Source organism: Artibeus jamaicensis, unplaced genomic scaffold (genome assembly GCF_021234435.1).
Source record: "Artibeus jamaicensis isolate MK-2021 breed Jamaican fruit bat unplaced genomic scaffold, CSHL_Jam_final scaffold_804, whole genome shotgun sequence".
NCBI classification, from domain to species: Eukaryota; Metazoa; Chordata; class Mammalia; order Chiroptera; family Phyllostomidae; genus Artibeus; species Artibeus jamaicensis.
The window spans coordinates 2,641,541-2,660,105 of record NW_026522055.1 but is presented as its reverse complement, the minus strand read 5'-3'; the positions used below and the strand labels follow the sequence as shown (position 1 = coordinate 2,660,105).

Genomic DNA, 18,565 nt, shown 5'->3' with positions numbered 1-18,565 from the left:
AAAAGTTGGTTAAGATGAAGAATAATTCTAGTAATTAATTGTCCCTGGAATCAGAGGATTTATTAATTGTGAGGGTTTGTGTTTTATCCACGTTCCATGGGTTAATACTTGTGTAGCCTTTAGCTAGGTGATGGGCTTTTCCTGTCTTGGTGTGCTCTGAAGTAGAATAATTACAGTCTGTACTTCATAGGGTTGTTGTGAGGGTTACGTCAGGAAACAAGGTGCTTAAAACAGTTCAATGCAGCCCTGGCTGGTGTGGCTCAGTGGGTTAAGTGCTGGCCTGCAAATCGAAGGGTTGCTGGTTTGATCCCCAGTCAGGTATTTGCCTGGGCTGTGGGCTGGGTCCTGGTTGGAGGTGTGTGAGAGGCAACCAATTGATGTATCTCTCAAATATCTACGTTTCTCTTCCTCTCTTTCTCCCTCATTTCTTCTCTCTAAAAATAAATAAAACCTAAGAAACAAAAACAAACAAAAAGTTCACTGTTTGTATAGGAACTCGCTTTTATTATTTTCATGCCAAACAAATCTTTCCTTGACTTTGTAGATGCTGGCTTCCCTAAAATGAGCGGATTCTGTAAATGAAAAAAGTAAATCTCAGTCCAGGAATTATTCCTTTCTGAGGCTAACCTTGATGAGACACTGACATCAGGATTTCAGGAAACATACTAAAAGTGGTGGGCATTTCCTGAAAGCTGCTGAAATGACTAAGTCGCAGGTGAGCTTGTTATTTCCCTTCCTGTTATCCAGGAAATTTCTGGAAGTAGAGAATAATATACTGGTATGTAGACACATTGTGGTGGCCAGATATGTGCTTGGACTGGGAGACAGAGTAAATGATTCAGAGTAACTATCAGGCAGAAAGGTATATCTGCTTGTCAAAGTGCTAATAATTAGAATATAGCCAAATAAGCAACAGGATCCAGAACTGATTTGGATACTTTTCTGTGGTGATAATAGAAACCATCACAGAAGACTAAAAACATGTTACACAATTTACTTTGTATACATGGAGGAAGCACATGTATTCCTTGAAGTCAGTAAATATTTCTTGGATGTTAAGTGTGAAGAAATGTCTTTGATGTATCTTCTTCTTCCATTTTTCTGGTCCAGAATATAGACCCTGGTGAACAGTAATCTTCCTAAGGAAATGTGGGAGATATACAAGGCACAGCTAGAGAACTTTTTAAATCTCTTCTTACCTATAAAAAAAAAAGATAATAATAGTGCTTACATAGATTGTTGTTATTAATATATGTAAAATGTTTAGAATGATAATATCAATAGTAAGAGCTCTGTGTTTGCTTGTATCATGATTTAATATGTAGAAAAATCGATTTTAATAGGTGGTCCTGTGAATAACATACTTTTATATGTGAACAGCACCACAGTGACTACCAAGTGTCTGCAGGAAATGTGTGCTCTTGCTCCAAGGCCGATTTTTGGCTGTTACCAAGGCACATGTTCTCATCAGCTGCTTCTCCTCTCTCACTGAACTGTTTGCAGTGCCTTGAACCCAAACAGATCACAAGCTGTATGACACAGGGCCATGCTTTATTTCCTTTTTCTTTTTTTTTTTTAATTGCAAAAGGTGTAGTAGGTAACATTCACTGCTCCTAAGGTGGGTTGCAGATGATTTTTAGGTAATTCAAAGTTTTAACATTTTATGTTGGGTGAATAAATTAAGAAGTGAATGAAGATTACACAAGCAGAAGAAAGTTTGAACAAATTTAGCCAAAAACTGTAAAGCAAAACTATGTACAGAGAAATATTTATTTATGTTTTCCTAGTTTAAATAATCAGAATATTCTATAGTATCTTGTACTTTATTCAGTTATAATAACTCCAGACTAAAAAGGATTTGTATTATAACAGGGCATGTTGTCATTCAGTGATGTGGCTGTATATTTCACCTGGGAAGAGTGGCAGCTACTAGACACTGCTCAGAGGAATCTCTACCGGGATGTGATGTTGGAAAATCATAGCAACCTAATGTCATTGGGTAAAGACAACTTTCCTAAGTATCTCAGCCTAAGCTCATTAATTGCCTGTCTTTTTTCCATTGCTACAATTTATGGGTACTCTTGATATTCTCAGTGATTTTGGACTGGGACTTAGACAGAACTTACTTTGTTTATGATCAGACAGTGACAGTACTCACTTTTATTTCCAAATGAAAAATTTTAATTTTGCTGAGATTTAAATTATGTAGTCTCTGGGCCTCAGGAAGTAGGGTATAGGGGGTGGACAAAGGGGGGTAAAGTAGCAACAATTATAATAGTGTAAACAATTAAAAAAATTTAAAAATAAAAAAAAAAAAACAAGGTCCCCTCCCTCCCCCCAGAAGAAATATTCCCGTGTAAAAATGTTTGGAGTTAAAAATAAGTAAATAAATTATGCATTCTCTGAAACAACTTTTTCACAGGCCCTAATACTGCTCAGGTTCTCTGTAATTATCCCTTGGCAGGTTATCAGGCTACCAAGCCTGAAGCAGTGGCCTGCTTGGGAAAAGAAGAACAAAGAATTGTAGAGAGGGAATTTCCCAGTCATTTTAGTCCAGGTGAGTGAAAACAGTGCATTGGGCATTACTGTAAGCAAAGTAACAGTTGGTCATTGGTGTGGGACCCTTATCATTCTAATGTTTTTTTTACACTCTCTGAATCTTTAGAGGTGACTTAGAGTGAGTAAAAAGAGGTCTTTTGCCTGCTTCTATTACCACCTTTCTATATATGATTTTTTTTTAGCCACCCAGGAAGTGTACCTTTTTTTATTTACTCTGGGTCAGATCTTTGCCTATTTCATTTGGTATTTACTTCCTTAGTTGTTCTTCTGTTGAAGCTTGTTACACACAACCAGCGTCCTCCCACCTTTTTTCCATATTCACATACCTTTTATGTCATGCATTCATGTGTTCATAGGTTTGTTCCAAAGTTTGACGACACCCATGTCATTCCATTCATTGATCATTACTGTTTCTTTTATTGAAAGCCTCAGACTTGTGCACCTGCTGTATGACTTTCTTCATTCTCTTTGAATATTGATTTGAGATTCCATCACCCTCCATTTCATGACAGTGGTAGAATTCATTGATTTTTTTTCCCCTTAGAAGTAATGTGGCAAGTTTGTGATTGGTATCAGGAAGACATTGAGGACGAACCTGTGGAGAGAGATCATGAAAATAATGCATTGGGAAAAATATTTTCTCACAGCAAAAATTTCATTCCATTTAGAGAAAAATCCAATAAATGTATCTCAAAAGGAATAACTTTGAAACAAGATTCAAATTTTCACAGTAAAAACTGTGCAGAAATGAACTCTAATGAGTTAAATGGTTCTGGGAAATCGGTTTTCTATACTCTATATGAAACCTCTAACATACATGCCCAGTACTATGAACCGAATTTACATGTGAAGGTTTTCAGCCTTGGGACAAATCCTAAAAGACATCACAGAATTTACACAGAGGGGAAACGTTATGAATGCAGTGAATGTCTCAAATCTTTCAGGTATAAGTCAAAGCTCATAATACACCAGAGAACTCATACAGGAGAGAAACCCTATGAATGCACAGAATGTGGGAAAGCTTATAGGGAGAAGACGAAACTCAGATTACATTGCAAAACTCACACAGGAGAGAAACCTTTTGAGTGTAGTGATTGTGGGAAAGGTTTTATGCAGAAGTCAAACCTGATTATGCATCAACGAATTCATACAGGAGAGAAACCCTATGGGTGTAGAGAATGTGGAAAGGCCTTCTGTGGTAAGTCTCAGCTTGTTGTTCACCAACGAATTCATACAGAAGAAAAGTACTATGAATGCAGGGAATGTGGGATAGCCTTCAATAAAAACTCACACCTCATAACACATCAGAGAATTCACACAGGAGGGAAACCTTATAAATGCTGTGAATGTGGAAAAGCTTTTGTATATGCATCACAGCTTATTGTCCATCAGAGAACTCATACAGGAAGAAAACCTTATGAATGCAAAGAATGTGGGAAATCCTTTAACAAAAAGTCACACCTCATAAGACATCAGAGAATCCATACGGGGGAGAAGCCATATGAATGCAGTGAATGTGGAAAAGCTTTTATAGACAACTCACATCTTGTTGTTCATCGAAGAACTCATACAGGAGAGAAGCCTTATGAATGTAGGGAATGCAGGAAAGCCTTTAATAAAAAGTCATCCCTCATAACACATCAGAGAATTCATACAGGGGAGAAGCCTTATGAATGCAATGAATGTAGAAAAGCTTTTATAGACAAGTCACATCTCATTGTCCATCAGAGAACTCATACAGGTGAAAAACCCTATGAATGCAGTGAATGTGAAAAAGCTTTTATAGACAACTCACAGCTTATTGTTCATCAAAGAACTCATACAGGAGAGAAGCCTTTTGAATGCAGGGAATGTGGGAAAGCCTTTAGTTATAAGTCATCCCTCATGGCACATCAGAGAATTCATACAGGAGAGAGGCCTTATGAATGCAGTGAATGTAGGAAAGCTTTTATATACAAGTCACATCTCATTGTCCATCAGAGAACTCATACAGGAGAGAAACCCTATGAATGTAGTGAATGTGGAAAAGCTTTTGTACGAAAGGCAGTGCTCATTGTGCATCAAAGAACACATACAAGGGAGAAACCCTTTGTCTGTCTTGAATGCCAAAAAGCGTTTGGCAGTATGGCAATGCTCAGTACACATCAGTTGATTCACACAGGAGAGAAACCCCATGGATGCAACAAATGTGGAAAAACTTTCCGCCAAAAAAGCCATCTTATTATCCATCAACGATGCCATACTGGAGAGAAGCTCTGTGGATGCATTCCTTGTGGTCAAATCTTCAGCTAGAAGTCCCAGCTCATTAGGTGTCAGAGATGCACACAAGAGAGAAATCATGCCAATGTGAGAAAAACCTCCTTTTGAGAAATCGTACCTTTGTCCTGCAGAGAAGTCATGCAGGACATAAACTTGGTCAATGTAATGAATGTGGGAAAACTTTACCTGCCAGGTCCTTTCTCACTTTGCATGAAGAAATTTATACAGAAATAAAAGAAACCCATTAAGTGCTGGAAAGACTTCAGTGAGATGTCAGATCTCTTTGAAAGAAGAGAATTTACACAAAAGACATCCTTTGAATGTGGTGAAACTGCTGGTATTTTTCTATTATTTTGACCTTTCTAAGTTTCAGAAAACTTATCCAGGAGTGAAATCTTTTAAAGTGAGTGATTATATGAAAATTATTTGCCACTAACATAGCTTCATCTTTCATTAGAGAAAGTTCATATGAATGAGTTGAAAAGTCAAAATCATTTTTTAACAAGAGGAATCCCATTATAGTAGACCACAGATGTGAAATCTTTTGAGTACACATTTTTGATAGGTCATAAAATTTTCAGTTTTCACATTCATGTGAAAAATCTCATGAATTGAGAATCCTGGAATATGTTGCGAATAAATGAGCTTTCATACCAAAGAATGCAGATAATAGAATACTTGTGATAAGAGATGTCTCTGGCATTAATTCCAAACTTCTGTGCATCAGACAATGTTAAGGAGAATTAGTATACTGTAATGATCATGGAAATGGTTGTTTACATAAATAACTTCATAATAGAAATTCAAATCTTGTCACATTATTATGTATTTATAGAAAATGCACCACAAAGTAGTCAGCTGTGAAGGGCAGATAACTTTAGCATGCCAAATAAGTTTCATGTTTGGATATATTTTGCAGTCAAAGTAGTAAATTAAGAAAGGTTGTGGATATACGCATTTTGCTTTGTGTCTGGGTATTTTTGTAGAACATGTATGTATTAGATTTAACAAGGTAAAGTTCTGTACCACCAAAAAAAATAACATTGTAAATTTTTGTATGTTGTAAATTGCAAGGGAAGTAATTAGGTTTAAGATCGAATGAGACTGTAACATAACACCATACACATATAAATTTACTGTTGTTTACTGGTATGTGTAAATGGGACTGGTATTTCTTTTCAGCCCTTTGGAATAATAAAGTTTTAAAAACAAATTGTCTTTTGGTTGTCACTTAGAAAAAAATATTCATTTAAAATAATTGAGTTAAAAAAATAATAATCTTCACCTGACGACATTTTTTCATTGCTTTTGGAGAGTAAGGAAGCGAGAGAAACATCAGTGAGACAGAGAAGTGTCTATTGGTTGCCTCTTGTAGGTGCCCAGACTGGGATTTTTACATCCCTGGACCAAGGATTGTATGTGCCAGACTGGGGTCCATCCTACATGCCAGTACCAGGGGTTGAACCCACAATCCAGAAATGTGCCCTGACCAAGACTCAAATCTGCAAACTTTTGGTTAAGCAACCAACTGAGCTACACTGGGCAGGGCAAAAATAATTGAATTTTAAGAGTGAAGGATAATCGCAACTTTTCTGAGCCAAAAATAGCGGTCGCTATTTTCAAATAAATAAAGATTAAAATGTTACCTTTGTTGGTGGTATTGCTTATATGAGGATCATTGCTTAGACCCATGGCCAAATGTGCTTCCCACTACTTTCCCTTCTAAAACGTAGTCTGTTTCCTAAGGGCTGCCATAGGAAAGTACTATGAACGGAGTGGCTTAAAACAACAAAGTTCTGGAGGCTAGAAGTTCAAAATCAAGGTGTCATCAGGGCCACCCTCTTTCTGATCCCTGTTGGAGAATTTTCTCTTGCCCCCCAGCTTCTGGTAGACTTGCTGGCAATTTTTTGGCATTCCTTAGCTTGCCAGGGCACAAGTCTAATCAATCTCTCTCTCCATCAACACACGGCATTCTTCCCATGTGCCTCTGTGTCTTTATATGGCCATCTTATAAAAACACTAGTCATAGTGGACTAGTGGTCCACCCTATCCATTATGGCATCATCTTAACTAATTATATCTGCAACTACTGTATTTCCAGATACAGTCACATTTTGAGGTATTGGAGGTTAGGACTTAAGTATACCTCTTTTGGAGGGAGCGTACATTGGTTCTGGTACCAATTTCACTGTATGTGTTTCTGGGGAGAGTGTAGGGTGGCTAGTTTCACACACCAAGAAATCATCCTCAGATGCCAGCAGGGCATCTGAGAGTCCAAGAATTCAGCTCTTTTAAAAAAAATTATTTTACTTATCTATTTTTAGAGGGGAAGGGAAGGAGAAAGAGTGGGAGAGAAACCATTGTGTGGTTGCCTCTCATGTGTCCCCTCCTGGGGACCTGGCCTGCAACCCAGGCATGTACCCTGACTCGGAATCAAACCAGTGACCTTTTGCTTCACAGGCCTGTGCTCAATCCACGGAGCCAGACCAGCCAGGGCCAGCTCTTTTTCTAATGCTATCTGGAGAAAGCATCAGGTTCCACGGGTTAGGGGTTCTGTTCCAAAAGACTGGCCCCTCTGTTCAGATGGTAGTCACGATCCCAGGCTCTTACCCATGCTTCTGACCAATGCCTATAAACTGCAGGCTTCACCCTGGCTGGTGTGGCTCAGTGGATTGAGGGCTGGCCTGTGAACCAAAAGATCACCAGTTCGATTCCCAGTCAGGGCACATGTCTAGGTTGTGGGTCAGGTCACTATTTCTTTTCTCCCTCACTTCTCTAAAAGTAAATAAAATCATCTTCAAAAATAAATTACAGGTTTCAGTGACCCCTTCTAACAGAATGCTAATCACAAGTCTTAAATTATTACCTGTACTTCTGCCTGACCGGCTATAAATTAGTTTCCCACAACCCTCTTACTTGGTTTGTTTAATTTGCTAAAATGGCTCACAGAACTCACAAACATGTTATTTACTAGATTACCTTTTTTTTTTTTTTTTTTTTGGTAAAAGGATCCAACACAGGAACAAACAGATGGATGAGATGCATAGGGCAGGGTGTATGGGGAAGGGTGTGATGTCTTTGTGCCCTTTTCAGGCACGCCACTGTCCTCACATCTCCATGTGTTCACCAACCTGGAAGCTCTCTGAACCTCTTTCTCTTGGGTTTTCATGGAAGCTTCATTATATAGCCACATTTGATTGCATCATTGACATTGATTGGCAGCTGATTCAATCTCCGGCCCCTCACATGGTTGGCTCCATTGGCAACCAGCTCCCATCCTGGTGTTTTCCAAAAATAACCTCAATAGTGAGACAAAAGACACTTTTAACACCCTCAACACTTATGAAATTCCAAAGGTTTGGGAAGATGTAACTCAGGAATTGTGGATGAAGACTATAATAGGGTCTGGCAGAAGTAAGGCCTGCCTGGGTGTGATCAGTAGGGTAATAATTTGGGTATAATAATTTATAGTTTTAACTTGAACATTTCATCTAAAGTGTTATATGATGTGCTTGAGTACGATATTGTTATGTTACAGAATTACATGGTTATGGTTTTGTAATAAAAAGGGGCATTATTTGTGCCAGACCCTGTATTTTTTATAAACCGCAATATTATTAGAGAAGAACACAAGTCATCTATAAACACCTAGTACTTTGAATGTGTAGCTATAAAGATAGTCCCAGGTTCAGGTCAGACACGTTTAGCTAGGCAGTTATACTCATCATGCCTTATAAGTGGAGACAGGGAGAATACCCTGCATATAGGCCTCCTTCAGGCACACCCTGGGTCGTATAATGATGGTACTTACCACCATGACAGCAGATAGGAGAGGAAACATCCTGCCCCACCAACAGGCTAACAAACGAAAAGGTGGCATAGACACCACAGTTATTTGGATAACTCAGGTGGGACAGTTTACCCTGTTTCCTTTGGAGAGGAGAAGGTAAGGGCACAGCAAAGTGTTCTTCCCAATTTAGTGGACGTAGTTAATAGCTTTGCGCAGTGGCAGTATCGTAGCCAATGAGGTTTATCCGAGGCGTGATTATTGCTAAGTGGATGTAGTTAAGTTTCTTTAATAAATCTAGTTATAAATTTGAGAAGATAGAGAAAATGTTCTGGCATATTCAAAAAGGGGGTGAGGTAATCCCAATGACAGTGAATGTCCAAGCTCCTGAAACATACATCAATACAATAGAATGCTAAACACAGGAAATAAGTGGCTGAGGGCCACCCTCCTCAAAGTGATGCAGGTCACAAACCACGTACACAAGGTGGTTGCACAAGAATACACCTAGTATGTCCTTTTTGGTTACTTCCTGTATCAGTGTATCAACTCCCAAACATGATCTACCCTTTTTAATCCCACTTAATGATGCTGGAGCCGGACCTTGTGGATGTGTCCATCATCAGTTGGTGAAGTTGTAGGGTTATTAACAGAGAACACAGAAGGGACATTATGTGGCCATAGCAAAGGGGTTGTTTCTCTGGTTCTGGTTCTGGTTCTGGTGTGCTGCTTTTTTTTAAAAATATTTTATTTATTTATTTTTAGAGAGAGGGGAAGGGAAGGAGAAAGAGTGGGAGAGAAACATCAATGTGTGGTTGCCTCTCTTGAGTCCCCTGCTGGGAACTGGCCTGCAACCCAGGCATGTGCCCTGACTGGGAATCGAACCGTGATACTCTGGTTCGCAGGCCCATGCTCAATCCACTGAGCTACGCCAGCCAGGGCCTGCTTTTTTTTTTTTTAACTGAATGTGTGGCTACCAGCAGTGGTTGGCTGGAGTTCCTGTGGCCTTCACTTTAGTGTTCCTCACTGATGAGTTCCATCTCTCCTGTAGCCTCCACTGAGCTTCACCACCACCGGGGCCATGTTTTGTGGATGAACTTTGCCTTGCTGGTTAGTTTTACCAACCATTGATTACTCTTGCCTGGTTCAGTGATTACCATGATCGCTGCAAAATAGTGATTTTTTACTTATTCTGTATATATCTAATATTTGGAATTCTGTAAGGAAGGGCTTTCCTCCCCCATTTATTATTTATTTATTTATTTAATGTCATTATGGATTCAAGAGTTATTTTAGTCACCAATTTATCATCTTTGCTATCATTGTTTTGAGCTCATATTTCTCCAGATTTGGCCAATGCAAGTCTTTTTTTTAAAATAAACTTACATTTTAATAGTGACAAGGAGGACAAGAGTGTAAATTAGAACAGCATACTCCAAGAATAGATAAATGTCAAATAGCCTGGGCTAGATCCTTGATCTTTACTGTTGGTTGGCTGGTATTACATAAGGGCATGACTGATATTCAGTTCAGCAGGTGTACTCTTGTGGTTTGTCAGCACTTGAGCTCCTGTCAATAACTGAATCTTGTTAGCAGGTTATTTTTTCAAATGTGTGACTGAGAATGAATGAGAAAGGAGCTGGGGCAAGCCCGGACCAATGCAAGTCTTGTTAACTTGGCTTGTGTATATATTTTATATATTTCCACCATTTTTTGAGCACTTTGTTTGGTTCAAGAATATTGTCCAGGCTGCTTTATGTTCCTTGCCCCAGTACTGGAATCAGTGATTTCTCCAAGGAGTCCTAGGTTTTTAAGGTGCAGAATTGTATTTAGAAACAAAAATCAGCCCTGGCTGGTGTGGCTCGGTGGATTGAGTACTGGCCTGCAAACCAAAGGTTCACTGGTTCAATCCCCAGTCAGGGCACGTGCCTGGGTTTCAGGCTAGGTCCCCAGTGTGGGGGTCATGAGAGGCATACTGATGTTTCTCTCTATCTCATTCTCCTTCTCTTCCCCTCTCTCTAAAGTTTATTAAGAAAAGAAATAAAATCAGGGTGCTGGTATCCCCATTGTTACTGAGGTCATTGCCTTTAGGCCGTCCCAGTAGATAGAACTAAAGAAACACACTGCTATATATTTGTGTGTATGTACATTTGTGTGTGTACATGTATGTATATAATCATGAATCACACTGATAATTCTCATTTAAATCCAACACTTTGGACTCATTCTAGTCTTCCCCCTCTCCATATTTCTTACTCTGTTCTCCATCACTGCCAGGATTTCTCTCCCATTATCCTAAAAATATTTACTCATTTTCTCCACCCCTAGAATATGCAGAAAGGAATTTCAGGGCAGCTAATCCATGCTGTTGTGAAAAACTTACTGACTAGAGTTAATATTCATTTATAGTTCTTTTCATCCCAAATGTTAGAGTGTAAAGTTAAAATACTGTGTTGAAAAGTTACATGGAACAGTTTCTAAGATCACTTTTTTGTGGTTATGAATAATAATATAATAATATAATTAGCTATTTTCTGGTTATATTCTATTTTAGAATTTCTGCCTATGCTTGTTGATGTTATTTTTTTGTATGCAAAACTTCAGTGTGGTTCTAGATGTCAAAACTATACTGAAAATTTTGTATAGTTTTGTATGGAATTACTCAACAAAGTAATTAATTTGATTTTTAGTTTTAGACTTTTTATAAAAATCCCAACAGTTGCATTTAATATAACAATGCAGCATCATAACTGAAATAGTGTAAATTGGTATACCATCAACCTATTTTTATGAATGGGGATGACTGAGGTTGTAGAGGGAAGAAACTGATTTTACCACTGTTTCTGAAAGGGTTGAAATTTCTATTTTCTATGCCCATTCATGAACATGTAGTAGGGACAAGGACAGTTCCTTTTATTTTTTTAAAAAAGGTTATTTTATATATTTTTGATATGCAAAGGAAAAAAATACACATGTTCATTAATGATACATTATACCACAGTGAAAAGAAATGATCTAGAGATACAGTTATCAGTGTGATTGAATCTCACAAATACAATGTCAAATGAGAAATCTGATCGTAGAAAGCAAACAGTATAATACATAATAAAATTAAATGATATAAACAAATAAGTTTCTTAGAGGTACACACTTAGCAAAACTGTGAAGAAAAGACAGGGAATACTAGACAGAAGATTTAGTATAGTAGTTACTTTAAAAATTTTTTAAAAAATTGTTGTTCAATTACAGTTGTCCCTATTTTCCTCCATTACTCTTCCCTCCCTACTTACCTCCCATCTTCCCCTGTCATTCCCCTCCACCCTCGTCGTTACTTCTTGGTGTGAAGGAATATTTGGTCAGAGAACGGTAAGGAAGCTTTCAGCAGTGTTGATAGTATTCTCTCTTAAGTCTGGTGATGGATATGAACCTTCAGTAAAGTTTCCTATCCTTTGGTTCACAGGCTGTGCTCAATCCACTGAGCTACACCAACCAGAGCCAGTTTCATTCATTTTTAATTTTTACTTTAATCTGCTGTAAACACATCTGAGATTGTATTTTTCATTTCTACAATTTCCATTATTTGGTTATTCTCTCTCCTGCTGAAATTTCCCAGCTCTTCGTACATAGTCCACCTTTTCTGCAAAATTCTTTATTTTTATTTTTTTCCATTAAATCCTTTTGCATTTTTATAATGAAGTCCCTGTCTGATAATTTAAAAATCTGGGCTTTTCTCCAGGTCTATCTTTTATGTGTTTCTCTTTTTAAATATGTACCATTCTTTTCTTTCTTTGTGTGTATCTTTTATTTTTTGATTTTATGCCAGACATTTTATATAAATGAATAGTAGAGATAGGAGCTAATATTTACCTTACAGTGGTTTTACAGATTCCTAACACCCTGTATTATTTTTAACTTTAAAAATAATTGTTATGCGCCCGGGCTGGTGTAGCTCAGTGGATTGAGCGTGTGCCTGCGAACCAGGTAGTCGCGGTTCGATTCCCAGTCAGGGCACATGCCTAGGTTGCAGGCCGGTTCCCTGCAGGCCAGTTCGCAGCAGGGGACGCATGAAGGCAACCATACATTGATGTTTCTCTCCCTCTCTCCTTCCCTTCCCCTCTAAAGATAAACAAAAAATCTTTTAAAAAATAAATAAAGTTAATTAAAAAAAAATAAAAATAAAAATAATTGTTATGCCCTGGCTGGTGTAGCTCAGTGGATTGAGCACAGGCCTACAAACCAAAGGGTTGAGGTTTGATTCCCTGTCAGGGCACATGCCTGGATTGCAGGCCAGTTCCCAGCAGGGGACGCATGAGAGGCAACCATACATTGATATTTCTCTCCCTCTCTCCTTCCCTTCCCTTCTAAAAATAAATAAAAAAATATTTTAAAAAATTGTGAGGTATGACATACAGAAACCTGCAGAAAACATAAATGAGTATATCAGTTTATTTACACCCCCATTGATGGATTCCTGGGTGGTTTCCAGTTTGGGGCTATTATGAATAAAGCTACTTAGAACCTTCTTGTAATCTTTTTGTTGAAATATGATTTTTATTTTCTTGGGTAAATATCTAGGGGCCGAGGAATTTTTCAGAATATATAGCCATCCTCCCTCTTAGTTTTTTTTAAAAATTTTATTTATTTATCTTTAGAGGGGAAGGGAAGGAGAGAAGGGTAGAAATATCGATGTATGGTTGCCTCTTGTGTGTCCCCTGCTGGGAACTGGCCTGCAACCCAGGCACGTGCCCTGACTGGGAATCAAACTGTGGTTGCTTGGTTCCCAGGCCCGTGCTCAATCCACTGAGCTACACCAGCCAGGGCCCCCCTCTTAGTTTTATAAAGGGTAATTGACATTCATTACTGTATAAGTTTAAGGCACACAGTATAATGGTTTGACATACATATATTGTAAATTACTGTAATCACTTAGTATCTATCATCTCATGGGTGAAATAATGAGAAAAAATTCTCTTTGTGATGAGAACTCTTACAATTTACTATATTAACAACTTTCCTATATGTCATACAGTGTTTTAGCTATAATCATCATGTTGTACATCATGTCCCTAGTACTTCTATCTACTACTGGAAATTTTGCCTTTTGACTACCCTCCTCCAATTTCCCCTCCACCTCTGGTAACCACATGAGTTTGGTGTTGAGGTTTCTTTTAGGTTTCACATGGAAGTGAGATCATATAGTACTTGTCTTTCTGCCTGATTTATTTTGCTTAGCGTAATGCCCTTAAGGTCCATTAATGTTGTTGTAAATGGCAGAATTTGTGCACGCTCTCTCTTTTCATGGCTGAATAATGGAATATGTAGTTTCTCAATCTGTCTTTTCAACTACCTCCCTAGGTGACTCTGTTGTGACCACATCAGAAATCAACATGTGGAAACAAACACTAACGCATGTGGTATTCGGAGGTAGGGGGCAGGAGGGGATGAGAATATGAGGGGAAAAGAGTTGTACAACAGAGTGTCCCAAGGTTGCAAAACGTTTATAACCAATTTTTTTTGGTATGGTAACAGCGAGGGTTGAGGAGAGGGCCAAGAAGATACCCTGGGTTTCTGGAAAGGTTATTTATTCAGAGGAGCCAACAAAACTAAACAAGTTGTTCAGAGTGGGGCGGTGAAGTGAGATTGAGCAGAACTTCCACTCACTTGATTGTGTTTTAGTTCCAAGGGACCGCTAGGTGGCAACTGTATTCCACGATGAGTTTTCATTAGCTCTTGGGAGGAGTAAGGGAACGTGAACTGTGTCAAGGTCAAGTCATGAGAGAGCTGTTTAGCCTTTGTTCTCTTTGATCCCCTTCCTTTCTCTCTTCTAATAACCCCAACTTTAGACATAACTTAGATACAAATAGGTTCCCTGACTTCAGGCAGCCTAGAGTCAGGGCATCAAAGGTTCTCACTTGACACCTGTGTGATATTAGGTTTATTCATTAATTCAATAACCATTGAGTGTCTGTCACACACCAGGCACTATTTTACACATAGGGGATTGGAATCCATTAGAGAACAGTACAGACCAAATCTCTGCCCTCAGGTAGCTTACATTTTCTTTATGTAAAGGAAATCATACCAAGTACTGTAAATAGTGATTATATGGTTTCATGCCAATGAATTTGATAGTTTGCATGAAATGCTTGATTTCTTGAAAGTCACAGTTTATCAAAACAGAAATCTAAAGTCTGAAGATTCTAATAATTACGAAAGAAATAGAACCTGTGATTAAAAGCCTTCCTGTAAAGAAGACCCAAGACCCAGTGGGCTTCACTGGTGAATTTCTGTAAACATTTATAACACATATAACACCAGAGAATAGGATCAGAGGAGTCATTTCCCAGCACTTTTTAGGCTATTATATGTTTCATATAAAACCTGACACAGACATTAGAAGAAGGTAAAAGAACAGATCAATTTTACATAACCATAAAGTGAGAAATTGCAAACCAATCTAGTGATATTAATTAGAAATATATATAATCAATCATGACCAAGTGTAGTTCATTCTGGGAATATGTTGGTAGCCAAACATTAAAAAATAAATGTAATTTATAATGATGTAAATGAAAGGATAAATATAATATAATCACCTTAATGTGTTCAGAAATACATTTCACACACTGCAGTAGTTATTTATAAGTTAAAAAGGAAGAAACTCCTTAGTTACATGGGAGTAAAAAACACTTCCATGGTCTGATAAAAAAAAAGGGCTTACAAAAAAGCCACAGCAAATATCTTACTAAATGGTGAAATACCAAACTTTTCCCCATAATATACTCTCTTATCTAAGCTTTCCAGATTCCCCATTATTCACTTCTCTTCCCTTGTACTCTTTCCCACTTCTACTTACCTCAGGGTATAGCCCGAGGTACTAAAACCAGAAAGGACACCAGTATACCCTTATGTCCATTTTCTTTCTCACCATTCAGGGGGCACCAAAGTAGGATGAAGCAGGAACTGGGAGCAGGGTAGGCAGAGTTCGAAAATGTCCCCCAGCCCCAGTCACATTGCCTGTAACTCAGCTTCTATAGAAGGGGAAATAGATTTGGTTGTTGTTGTCACTGGTTGGAGCTGAGTCCTCTATTGCGGCTGAGTCCTCCGTCAGGGCCCTCTCCAGACTGGCTGGTAGGGAGTGGATTAGTCTCTCTTGGAAGTCTTGGCCCACAAAAACATAGAGCATTGGGTTGAAGCAAATGTTGAAGAATGCCAAGGACCTCGTTAGGTATAACAAGATATTAGTGACTTTGTATTTACCCTCAAACGCTACCTTTCTGAGCCAAACTGTTTTCAGAAGAGCATTCAGTTGAAATGGCAACCAACAAATGAAGGAGGAGGCCATAACAGCAGTGAGGACCCATAAGGGACAGCTGGAATTAGTCATGTCTTTCTTTCGGATTTTGACAGAAGTGAGTCCATAGCAGATAGCAATGATGGACATTAGCATAGTGAATCCAATGGTAAACCGGATGATCCCTCTGGCTGTCAGCACAGTGATGGTTACCTTCATCCTCTCTTCAGTGGTGTTAGCCCAGGATGCAAAATTGAAAGTATAGTAGTTATTCCCTCTTCTGTTCCTTATAATAGTCATGAAAAGGAAAATTTGCGAGGAAAGGACTACTGCAAGAATCCAGGGTCCAGTGATTACTTTTGTAGCCAGACTTACAGTGTGGTGGTTCTGGACACAAATACAGTGGTCCAGAGCAATGAAGGCAATGAGGAAGACACTCCCTAACAGGTTAATGTCCACGATGATGTTAATTAACTTGCACAAGAACCAGCCAGAAGCCCATTGTTCTTTCATGGCCATTGAGATCATGTGGAATGGTAGAGTGGCAATGAAAGAGAAGTTGGCTAAGGCCAGGTTCAGGTAACACAAGGTGGTGATTGTGTGTGCCATCTGGAATCCAGCCACCCAGATCACAAGCCCATTGCCCAGGATGCCGAGGACAAAGGGGATCCCAGTGAGGTGATTTGGAGAGCAATAAACAGAGAAGACTCAGAGATTCTCATGAGATCCATTCAGAGAGATGATGGAGGAGTTGTTTTCCATCCTGTTGTCCACACCTGGAACATTTCAGCAACGGGATTTTGTCAGCTGTGAAACCATCCTACAGCATTTCTGTTCAGACCAACATGAACATGCACTATATATAGCTTCCTCACCAAACAGGATACCCACTCTACTGAACCTTGTGGTCATTTGGCAAACTCTTGGCTGCTCCCCTGGGAAAATACAGTTCTCCATATTTCCATAATTATTAATATGCATTCCACCTATTAGGCTGATTACCTAACCAAGAGGGTTAGAAGGCTCCCATACATCATCAGAATCCTGAGCTGAGGGTGTATAAACAACAGAAAATTGATGGGAGGCATGTTCAGCACAGTGAGGGAGGCACTAGACTCAGAGTCAGTAGAGTCCCATCATCTTCCACCCCTAACTCAATGCATAGATGCCAGCTGACTCTGCAACCTCTACCAGCACAAGTTCTGGCAGACTCCCACCCAGCTCCTGTCCCTTCCTTCTGTAAGAACCCTTGACCTATTGTGCTGTTTGTCTCACCATGTTCCTCTCACATGGCTCTTAGAGATGGCATGTATAGTCTCAGAGTATGGTTTGGGTTTATACTTAAAGAGGATCTTGAATAGGTACTGGAAATATGTTCCATCTTGTGGTGTCTGTGCTGCAGCAAGTCTGCAAAGGGGCTCCTTTTCTACATCGAACCCTCTGTTTTTCAGGGTCTCTGCCTCATATGGAGCTCTCCTCAGTTTGGGATGTGAAGAATTTTTATCCATTATGTAGCTTTAGTGTCTGTGGCATTAAGAAACAAGATTAGTAGGTAGTCAATATTTGTGTGGTTCTTATCAGAGACCATGCATTACTTTTAAGTGTGGGTCTAGTTACATATGCAGAGATCCAGTGTAACCTACATGCAACTCAATAGTGTCTATTGTTTCCAGTTTTCATAAGAGTAAATTGATATTCTGAGCAATTAGAAGACCTGCAGAAGTCACTAAAGAAATAAGTGGCAGAGGGGGGACTTCATTCCAGCTTGATGTGACATCCAAGTCCTTCCTCTACTACTCAACTGTGACAGACATTGCTGGATTCCCACCCAACATCCATTCTCTCATTCTTTGCTAACCAAACCCAAGTTTGTGTAGGTACTCAGTCTTTGGGGAAGATATTCCCCTCCATCTTTGGAGCCAAATTCTGTTTAGTCTCACTGGCAAATGGAATCCATTCTCTTTTTCAAAGGAGTATTTTAACAGTTGGTACATTTTAACAGTTGAATTCTTTGATCGGGGGGAATGTCTTGTACATGGTAGGATGTTTAGGAGCATCCCTGACCTCCACCTGCTACATGCCATTACCAGCCTCCTTTGGTTGTCACAACCAAAAGTCTCAAAAGACATTTTGAAGTGTCCCATGGGGGGAGGTACCCCACTTGAGGGTGCAGCTGGATTTAGACCACAGATTTCATAGTGTAGAGTGCTGGGCTGAGGAGGTAGGCCAATCTGTATTCTAATACCCTCACTGACACCTGCCCAGTGACAGTGATATAGCTGTGAATTTCAGTTTCCTCCTCTACAGAATAGTGTGACTTTGGGGTGAAGACTGGTTCCTAGGTGAAGATTAGCTAAAGATAGACATGGAAATCTTTTAGGCTAAACGGGTGCCTTCAACACATGGGAACTCTTGGTGCTCCCTGGGCTCTATCCTGTGTCCTGGGATTGAGTCCTGGTGTATACATAGTGGAAGCTCAAGTTCAGGTCAAGAACAATGCTTGTGATAATTATAATTACTGCTTATGAACCTGTTGTATGTGCCAAGAGCTCTTCTTCTTACCCTTGCCACAACTCTATACTCACAGCTCTTGAGAATTGCATGTGTGAAAGCATGTAAAGCACTAAGCATTCTCTGTGAAGTTTTAAATATGGATGATACCTGTT

General features: G+C 39.1%; 2 protein-coding genes, 1 long non-coding RNA gene and 1 pseudogene across 3 annotated transcripts; 2 read left to right on the top strand and 2 right to left on the bottom strand.

The window, feature by feature from the left end:
• The first annotated feature begins 626 nt into the window (after window positions 1–626).
• On the top strand, window positions 627–6,031 carry LOC119038451 (zinc finger protein 268-like). The gene is made up of 4 exons (XM_037130944.2): window positions 627–715; window positions 1,873–1,999; window positions 2,465–2,557; window positions 3,104–6,031. Exons 1-4 carry the CDS (start codon window positions 701–703, stop codon window positions 4,849–4,851), a joined length of 1,983 nt encoding a protein of 660 aa, XP_036986839.2. The 5' UTR covers window positions 627–700; the 3' UTR covers window positions 4,852–6,031.
• Window positions 691–8,108, bottom strand: LOC128626606 (uncharacterized). The gene is made up of 3 exons (XR_008390574.1): window positions 7,950–8,108; window positions 2,886–3,154; window positions 691–1,199 (listed from the first exon to the last, which is right to left on the bottom strand). It is a non-coding gene; the product is annotated as an uncharacterized LOC128626606 (long non-coding RNA).
• A 704-nt stretch (window positions 8,109–8,812) lies between these two features.
• LOC119038469 (uncharacterized) lies at window positions 8,813–8,943 on the top strand (annotated as a pseudogene).
• A 6,350-nt stretch (window positions 8,944–15,293) lies between these two features.
• On the bottom strand, window positions 15,294–16,661 carry LOC119038456 (N-formyl peptide receptor 2-like). Its single transcript, XM_037130951.2, is given in 4 exon segments — window positions 15,294–15,667; window positions 15,669–16,573; window positions 16,576–16,610; window positions 16,612–16,661. Coding segments are annotated over 4 exon segments (1,044 nt in total). The 3' UTR covers window positions 15,294–15,613.
• Between the last annotated feature and the right edge of the window lie 1,904 nt (window positions 16,662–18,565).

Bases quoted from the DNA above. Each gene is read 5' to 3' on its own strand.
- LOC119038451 (XM_037130944.2), top strand. The intron at 2,000-2,464 runs GTAAAGACAACT...ATCCCTTGGCAG, and splicing joins TAGCAACCTAATGTCATTGG to GTTATCAGGCTACCAAGCCT. The intron at 2,558-3,103 runs GTGAGTGAAAAC...TTTTCCCCTTAG, and splicing joins TCCCAGTCATTTTAGTCCAG to AAGTAATGTGGCAAGTTTGT.